The following is a 9,998-nucleotide window of genomic DNA, read 5'->3' on the forward strand; positions in this document are numbered from 1 at the left end:
CTTTCCATGGGTGCTGCCTGGCTTGTTGAGTTTTTCCAGCATTTTGTGTGTGTTGCTTGGATTTCCAGCATCTGCAGATTTTCTCTTGTTTGTCACACACACACCTTGTCCAGTTTCAATGGCTAACCATTGACTGAGGGCCTCTTCAACATCTGAATTGTTACCTTAACAGTTTTGTTTTTGGGATGTTCCCTGTTGCCTCTCACATAATGCCCATTCTCCTCACAGCCTATTTTGCAGATGCCTCAGGCACTCCAGTTATCTCTGCCAGCTGGCGATGAACGGTGTTAGGCGGATGGCTTTTAATGTGGTCCAGTAGGGTAATGTTTTCAGCTAATATTACATTTTTTATGCAATAGTCTCAATAATGTTTTAAAGTCAAAATAACAAAATTATCAAATATTACTGTTTTTGAATCATCGTCCTTCAGCCCAAATGGATAATATAGCCCAAGCACATGCAGCTGACCATCTCCTGCCCTAATTAAGCAGCAAAATGTCCCAAATCAATGAAGGCAATCCGGCTATTTTCTCTGTTTTTGTTCTTCAGGAGTTGTCCCACATAAGCGACTTCCCCGATTAAACAATGGCTCAATTAAACTGAATCCACTGCTTTGAATTTGCAGTTCATACTTTCTTTCACCGAGCATCATAGATCAAATTTTTTTATAGTTTTAATTTAACTGGCCGAAAAGGGAGAGGCTGGGGACAGTCTGGCAGCCAAGAAACTGGTATCCAGTAAAGTTTGGAAACCATTGATCTGGATGAATGTTGGTGTCCTGATTTTCTGATGATGCCAGTCCCATATGTTCCCCAAAGTAATTGAAATTGCTGTATGTGGGGGCGGGAGTGTGGGGTTAGTTTTCACACAGATGGTCTTTCATGGTGTTAAGAGTTTGGTGCTGCATGGGGAGACAGTTCTTTTTCTTTCCCGGGTTCTTTTTAACTCAGAATTCCAGCAGCTGCAGTGTTTTATTTCCACAGTTCCAACAGGTTGTTTTCTTCTGTTGTGTGTTTTCCCTCGTAATAATAGTGTACCTCGTTCTGCCCGATCGGCTCCATTAGGCTTCATCACCCTTTCACAGGCTTGAATTATTTGTCTGCTTTTGCTTTTCACTGAATCAAATACATTCCCTTTGTTCTCTTTATCCTTTGCACTTCTGAATATTTAAAAATGCTTTTTAAAAAAAAGAATTCCCAAATTTGAAGAAATAATATTTCAGTCAATAACAATCTTTGCTGCTCATTTCACAGTTGCTGCCAATTTGTGGAACTTCTCTAGTATTTTGTTACTTCAAACATTTATGTCAAATACATGCCCGATGTTCTCTGATTACTGCCTTTTACAATCTTGATATCCCAAAATGTTTTTGATGTTTTTTCTGAAATATTGGAGAATGGTTATCCATCTCACAATGGTTGCTTGCACAGGGGATATAAATCTTATTGATTTATAATGATCTGAAAGTAAAATTCAAATGAGTCTTGCTTACTTCAGATCTTGCATGTTACTTGTACAAAATGGAGGAAACAATCTTCCACTGCACTGGAATTCTGAAATGGCTGTATAAATGCGAATGGCCTAGTAAAATGCTGTTATTTTCTTTAAGTATCAAACTGACGATTCTCTTCCTAAAGTTATCCAGAAAACACTGTTTTTAAATTAACATTTGATAGTTTTTAAAAGGAGAAGAATACGTTCCTGTGATGCCCTAAAGGGGAAGCACCTAGAAATATATAGAGTATATTTTTACTCTCTAGGTCCCAGGGATAAGACGATACTTTTATCTGTCACGGGAATTGATTAGGGTCACAGTCAGTAGAATATAAAAAAACTTGCTATATGTTCTATTTACCACAGCTTGGATCATATTCTCACTGCTAAGTAAATGCACAACCTGCAAAGCCTGCACGTGTGTCCTGACGATGGCTAGATTATCCTGCATGCAGCAATCAATGAAGCATAATCCTTTTCCGAGAATTTTGACGGCGCATAACTGAGTGATCCAGACAGCAGACCTATTGGCACACTTCATCTCCCCCACAGTAGCCCCAGGGTTGTGATTAAAATTATACTCACTCCAATAGGACTAGGATTCCATGCTGGGGTGAGCAGTCTAAATTGGAAGCAACAGTACTGGGTAATCTCACAAGCTCTGCCACAGTAACTTGCAATCATGTGTCTTAAAAACTCAGCAATAAAGCAAATACTTCATCTCTCATTGTAAAATAATAATGCCTCGTAAAACATCTCATGTCTGGTTATTGGTAAACTTGCACTATTTTTAAGATAACACATGAATTTGTACTACACCTCTGAATCTTGTATCTTAAATACTTAAACTCTTTTTCATGACACTTCTTGCCATGAATTTATCTTTTATTTACATTTCATTTATCTATCTTTATTGAGCACTGAGCCAGCAGGTAAGAGGAGTGACAGTACAATGATGCATCTGTAGAAACAAGGGCAATTACTAATGCCTCATTAACAAAGGTGAAAATTAACAGCTGGAAGATAACAATTTTCTTTTAGTATAAACGGTTCAACTCAGTAGAACAGTTAGGTTAATAATAAAGAATTCACTCTGGACACAAATATCTGAAAGGGTGCTGTTAAAATTTTGCAGCTTGTGTAAACATTTGGAATTAATATTTATAATTTTCCCTTAGTCAAAATTGTGAGGTAGGGCAAAACTGAATTTCAGTTGTATGAATTAGCTACTTTGTTTCTCTTAGGAGATTATTTAGGGAAGTGAAATTCATGAGATAACAAATTGTCTTTTTAAAGATGACATTCTCTCCTTTTTAATTCAAGCAAAAGACAGATAAAGGTCACTGTTTCTTTCCCCCTGCCACAAATAAAAAAAAAGTATATAAAATGGTATTATATTTTTAAATTATTGAATCTTAAGTTTATATTAAGCTCTTTTAAACTTTCATGTTTTTCTTCAATGTTTTAGGTCCATAACTCGTGCATACTACAGGAATTCGGTGGGAGGACTTCTCTTATTCGACATTACCAACCGCAGATCCTTCCAAAATGTCCATGAGTGGTTGGAAGAGGCCAAAGTGCATGTCCAGCCATTCCAGATCGTTTTTGTGCTGGTCGGCCATAAATGTGACCTGGCAGCCCAGCGGCAAGTTTCCAAGGAAGAGGCAGAAAAGCTTGCTGCTGCCTACCGGATGAAGTACATTGAGACATCCGCAAGAGATTCCATCAATGTTGAACAGGCCTTCACTGACCTGACAAGGGATATTTATGAACTTGTGAGGAGGGGCGACATTGTGATGCAAGAGGGTTGGGAAGGAGTGAAGAGTGGTTTTGTTCCAAATGTGGTCCACTCATCAGAGGAAGCTGTCAAATCAGGCAGGAGATGCCTCTGCTAATTGAAAGAGTGGAAACATTTAAATTGGATAAGTTCCTTCGCACGTAGAGACTGTACCAAATAAATACTGTTGGCCTTTTTAAGTTTGTGTTACAAATAATTCACTATTTCCACACTGTGGACATCTTGATCTCCATTTGTAAATAATGGGTCTTAAGCTATCAGTCTGTTACCCTATTCATCCTGCAACACTGATGAAGAATTTACCTACATTTGCATATCCTGTGCAAAGAGGATACAAGGGTGGGCCCACTTACTTTGAAAACTGCTAAAAAGCATCTGCAAATGGGTCAGACCAACAATTACATCCTACTCTTTAAAAAAGAAAGGGTAGTAATGCAGTTGGACGAACCTGAACTGCTACATTGATTTAATCTGTCCATGCTTATTCCTGGTACGGACGAAGATCCTCAGTATAACCTACTTATTCTTGAGCCACTGGCCTGTAAAGGCAGTTACCCGTGACTTCATTGGGCAAGATCCTGGTGTTAAAGAAATAAAATACATAGAAATTTATTTGGCCCAAGATCCATTTAAGATAAAAATTATAAAAAAGAAAATCATCTGAGAAATGTTATTTTTAGGTTACATGGGTTTATTTCTTACCCCATATTCCCTCTTCTCTCTCTTCCTTTAAGGCTAGAGCTTCTTGCTAATGTAGAGTGCAACTTTAGATTTGCCATATTCACTTTGACTTGCTTATTGGAATGTAGGTCCGTTCATCACCATTGAACGCAATTTTGCCCATGTGCTTCTCCAACAAGTTTTATTGGCTAGTAAATAAGGAACAGGACCCCAGCCATTTTCCCTGTATAATCAGGAGCCACCAAAGTCAATGGTCTCTTTGCAAATGCCCCTGACCTGACACAGACTAGATCCTTCAAGCTCAACATAACTCATGAAACATTGGCTAGTGCAATTATCTACAATTTCATTGAAGAGTTTTCGCTTATAGTGATAAGAAGAAGAAGAAGAGGGGAAAACGAAATAAAAAATAAGATCAATAATACTATTTACTGTGAGTTAATAGTGAAAATTTTGGAACTACAAAATTAAGAAGGCCTTTGCTAGTCTCCTATGTGTAGTGACTGTACAAAAAAAAAGATATTTGTAAATCAGTAAGTTGACTATATGCTGTATATGATAGAACAGTGCTATTGAATGATTCATTACCTTGCTGAATAAATGGTTAATCCATCTATTCCTTAACCTGGTGAGTAAATAGGAACTATATTCAAGTACTTGAAAAGTGACTCTAATGAATAAAAAAACTCAGAAGTTAGTCAGGAACTTATCCTACTGTATAAAAAGAAACTAACTGTAGGAAAAAAAAACACAAAATACACCCCTTACCTGGATAAACTCATACTGGATCATTACAGCTACATTCATTGTAAGTAGATCCCAAGCTGAGAAATATGCAAGCCGAGAGAGTCCGTTTAGATGCTGGGAAACTAGAGAGTAGCTTCACACAGTTGTGTAGCTTACAATTTTCACTTCCTAAATAAATAGGAATGCTACAAAAGAGCAAATAACTGCTGAACAAAGTAAGTTATTCTCGTATGGATGAATACATTATTCCTGATTAGAGCACAATTTTATTGAGCTGTAACTTCTGTAGTGCAGTTATATCCAAACCATGCTACCCAGATGTTGATTCCTCATCACAAGCAATTTTAATGCTATTTCATAGCAAGTGCTTTATGATGTTTCTGACAATTGATATGAGTATCATGGAGAAATCTTCAAAATAGCTGGTGGCATATATTTCCCAAGAACTTAAATTTTTTGAGAATAACCAATTGCCACTGTGTCTAACTTCATGCCTCAAATATTTCCAAATTTACTAAACCCTAGGTCCTGAAAATGTACGTTTCCTGTTTCTTGCATTATTGATTTTCTACTGTCTACAATTGCCAGAAATCTAAGTGAGCTCTAACTTGTGCTGCATCAGGCGGAGACCTCCCTTATCCATTCAAGAAACAGACTGCTTTTGTAAAGCACCTTATTGCTTAAACAACCATTCTATTTATTTAGAAATATAGCCAATTTTGGATTGGGAAATATTATCAATGTTTTTGCAGGAAACTATGAAAAGCTACAAATGAATTAGTAAGGCAACCACTGCTTTATGGCCATTCAAGTAACACAAATTCACCCTTACAGACTTCAGAAATGACTAAAGAAAAATAAGAAACATGGAGTTAAATTCGTTTCCAAAGAATTTATGCAGGAAAATAAGTAAATTAAAAAAATTAACTTTTTTTCAACATCATTTCTGTATACAAGTCAGATGATGCAGCTTTGTGTATGGAAAATAGCAATATGGACAATTTTCTAGGGAAGCAACCCCTTCTTCCCCCTAACATGGTCACCTGTAATTAATCAAATAATTTTTTAAATGAAGGAAAATATATTGTTTTTGATACATGGAATGTTTCCATAATTAAAGTTAGAGATACACTCAGATATATCTTTCACTTAGATTACTTGTTTTTCAAAATGCAGATCAGAACTAATTAAATAGTAGAAATGGATTATACTTATTTATCCCTGAGGCACCAACATTAAATTTTTGAAATATTCTAAAACTTCCTTGTGGATCACCTTTGTTAATGTGCCCTACAGCTTCCATTACACTGTCACGTGAGGTATATTAGAATATTCCCAAACCATGTGACTCTGAGGTTCAAAATATTTAGTTGATAGAAACTGACATCCTAAACAGCACTCATTATAAGATTCAGCCAAGGCACTGTCCTTTCCGTAGCCAAGCTTCAAGACACAACTTATGATGCAGAAGTGAGAGTTTTTCCTCTGAGCCAAGTCAAGCCTTCTTTTCAGCATCCTATCATCTGGATCTTTATTAGGCAGGCTTTCAATTACACTTCACTAAGCACCTATGCTCCATCCATTAGAAAAAGCACGATCTCCCAGCGGCAACTCATGTTAATCCCACTTCCCATTCCCATCCCAACATGTCAGTCCATGGCCTCCTGTACTGTTGCAATGATGCCACACTCTGGATGGAGGAGCAACCCCTTATGTTCCTTCTGGGTAGCCTCCAATCTGATGGCATAAACATTGATTTTTCGAACTTCCAGTAATGTACCCCCACTTCACCATTCCCCATTCCTTCTCTCACTTTATCTCCTTACTGGCCCATCGCCTGCCTCTGGTGCTCCTCCTTTTTTTCTTTCTTCCATGTCTTTTTGCCCTCTCCTATCAGATTCCCCCTTCTCCAGCCCTGTATCTCTTTCACCAATCAACTTCCCAGGTCTTTACTTCACCCCTCCCCTCCCTATCACTTATCTTGTGATTCTTCCTCCCCTCTCCCATCTAACTCTGACTCATCTTCCTTTTCTCCAGTCCTGATGAAGGGTCTCAGCCTGAAATGTCGACTGTACTCTTTTCCATAGATGCTGCCCGGCCTGCCGAGTTCCTCCAGCATTTTGTGCGTGTTGCTCGGATTTCCAGTATCTGCAAGATTTTCTCTTTCTTTCATTTACATTGCTCTAATTAAGCAAGCATTCCAAAAGGTGACATGTTTTATGTGTCCACATTCAAGATTCAAGATAGTTTGTTTTCATTCTTCAGTTCACGAGTGTAAAGGAGAACAAAATGATTATTACTTCAGATCTTATGCAGCAGAAGAAAACACAATAAGCATAAATACAATAAAACAAAAACAATAAATATAATGCAATTCTATGAAACGTAATGTACAAGTAACTGTTACAGCATTGCTTTGAGATACAGTATTTGATTTAAATTGTAGTTTTACAGTATGTCCCTTGGCTAGAATACTTTGGTTTAATTAAGCTTATGCTCTGGATTCACTTTTGCAGGATCATCTAGTATTTAATGTGGCTCTTTATGACTAGTAACAATCTAAACGTGATGGTATTCTTTCTAATGTAAACAAGCAGAAAGAACTGGAGCATGACATTAGCTATTAAGAGATAAGTGACCTTACACATTAGTTTTATGAAGAATATAAGTGAATGTTGATTTAGTAATATAGACCAACACCAGGGCTGAAAAGAATGGGGAGAAAGAAAGGAGGAAAGGGAGGTGATAGTTTACATCTGATAGAGTAGTCAAATTTGACACAAACGAATCTGAGAACAGCAAAGTGAAAGTTCAATGTCAGAGGTGAACCTTTGCTAATTAATGATTTATCCTTTGGTAAGTAAATGGTGGAAAGACTCATTGAAGACATTGCATGACAGGATGATCCTTTTGACGCAAGTTCGCACTTTGAGGAAAGGATGGCGTGCAGAGTCAGTATCTTAAGTTTAAATTATAGCAGAAAGGAGAACATTGAAGTTCACGATTCCATTCTAGATTGTTATTAGCAGTTGTAAATAAGTGGTTCATAAAATCACAAGTTTACAGCTCAGACTGAGACTATTTGGCCCATCATATCCATGCCAGTCAAAAATATACCGCCTAATCTTGCTTTCTGTTTCTTTGTTCATTATGTATGTTATGATATTGCAGTATTCTTACAATTTGAAGTGAGCTTTATTTCATTGCCTGGAAAACTATTAAGAGACTCCACACTCTGGGCACAACAGAAATATTTTCAATTCCACTTGCAAAGGTTAGTTAGTGTCTTAGTTATTAAGTTTACAAAGGAAAATAAGCTTTTCTTAAATCTATTCAGCCCAGGCCATATATGACTTTACATACCTTAGTTATCTTTCCTCAGGCACTTTTATTCCAAAGAAAATAATCCAACACAGCCATCTCTACTCCAGCCTGAGTTGCTCCCTGCAAGTTACTCCTCACAAATGGTGTAATGGAAAATGTTAGGCACACGATTTATAACATGCAAAAAACTGAAATACCAATCTCTCAAGTGTAAAAAAGAATGTACAATCTATTCCTATTTAATAACTCAACTATACTTTGAAAAACAAGTCAAAAATAAGTGACTTTTAAATTATCCTAAAAGTCTCAGGAACCAATTATTTTATTGCTTTTCCCCCACTTGCCTCTCCTGCCCATCAACTATTCACTCCTAATGCTTAATAAAAGGCATAAGTCAGAAAGTTCTCAAGCTCCAGAGTCAGTTCTGGTCAGTAGCATATTTCATGATTACTTCTTGTGGATAGCAACTGTTTTATATTAATAGGTGAATTTCACTGAGTAAACTAAATATATTGCGAGGTTTTGGAGGAAGCATATTCTAAACTGGAGTAGGGATAGGATTTTCTATAATTATAGTCACTGTTTAGACTTATAACTATTTAAGTTGGCAGGAGAACTATTTGCTACTTTTCAAAGTGCAAAATTCTGTGTCTAGTTTTCTGTTGTATTCACTTACTGAGTTAAAGAACAGAAAGGGATTGAATGCAGAAATATAAGATTTAGATTTTGTAAAAATTGTTCAGGAAGTAGAAGTATAAATCTCTGCACCGTGTTAAAATCAGCATAAAGGACAGTTTAGCCAGAGATGAGGCAGTTATTTGCAGGAGTATGGTATCAAGAAGAGAGTTGAATTACATGGAGAAGCCTAAATCTTCCTCTTTAGAGATGGAGTTCAAATGTTAATTACTTTATATGTGTGCCTCCTGAGTAGTTTCAGTATTTTCTGTCTTGTTTCAGATTTCCAAAAGCTTTAATACTTTGTTTTTGCATAGTAGACCTGAGGGAAGAATTCAAAATTACAATTGCCTTTCATAAACTAAATAAAAGATCTGTGATAGAAGGGCTAGCAATCAGAGAACAAAATTTTACAGATAATAAAGCAAGGAAGTGTGGCCAATCTGACAAAACCTTATGGGCAGTAAAGCAAGGAAATATGCTTAATCTGACATCCTTATCAAAAAGTCAGTAAAGATATGATGAGTCTTATGGTTTATTGTTGTACAACTTTGATCTCTAGGATATAGGAGAAATAGATTATGTTTCCTCAGCACCACAACCAGCTTTACCTCTGGTGTGATGCTGACTTAAGGCAACAAGCTACAGATGAAACTGGAACCCAATAATCCAAAGAAGTTAACTAGAGCAGTGTGGTGGGGCTTAGTGGGATGGCAGTAGGGATTAGGGACACAAAACAACGGATGCAGGTTGATGATGAATGAGAACGCTCTAGCCATATAGCATTAATAAATGTCCATAATGAGAAAATATTGGGAAAAAATTCTTAATCAAAATAGGTCTCCTTTGATTCAGTTATTATTTAACATTCTTCTAAACCCAACCATTTTATCATTTAAAATCTATCCCTTTACCATTTACTTCGGTCATGCAGTATTAGTGAAGTTTATAAGTAAAAAGTTCCAACAACCTCCCCACAATGTACTCTTCCTTTAATTCTTTTCCTCTAGGCCTATTTGGGTTGATGCTTGCCCATGAACCATTAAAACTCCAACCACTGCTAATCTCAAGGAAAGGTCATCAGCTTGAAATATTAACTAGTTGCCCAGTCACCAATGTTTTCTCACCTGCTGAGTATTTTCAACTTTTTCTGGTGCCTTTTCCCATTTCCAGCAATTTTAAGCAATGCTACTGTATAAGACAGTGGGGAGCAATGGAAAGAAATGAAGGAAGGTTGTGAATTTGTCAGAGATAACTCGATGGTGCTAAATAATAAGAA

At 36.8% G+C, this 9,998-nt stretch overlaps 1 protein-coding gene across 1 annotated transcript in view; it reads left to right on the top strand.

Annotated features, from left to right (window-relative positions):
- The window catches only part of LOC132397720 (ras-related protein Rab-39B), a 28,047-nt gene extending 24,658 nt beyond the window's left edge, over positions 1 to 3,389 (top strand). The window contains exon 2 of the mRNA XM_059976488.1: positions 2,963 to 3,389. Within this exon, the coding sequence (XP_059832471.1) occupies positions 2,963 to 3,389 (427 nt within the window). The remainder of the gene's footprint in view (positions 1 to 2,962) is intronic.
- Positions 3,390 to 9,998: the final 6,609 nt, after the last annotated feature.

The sequence above is a fragment of the Hypanus sabinus genome, chromosome 8 (genome assembly GCF_030144855.1).
Source record: "Hypanus sabinus isolate sHypSab1 chromosome 8, sHypSab1.hap1, whole genome shotgun sequence".
Taxonomy (NCBI): domain Eukaryota; kingdom Metazoa; phylum Chordata; class Chondrichthyes; order Myliobatiformes; family Dasyatidae; genus Hypanus; species Hypanus sabinus.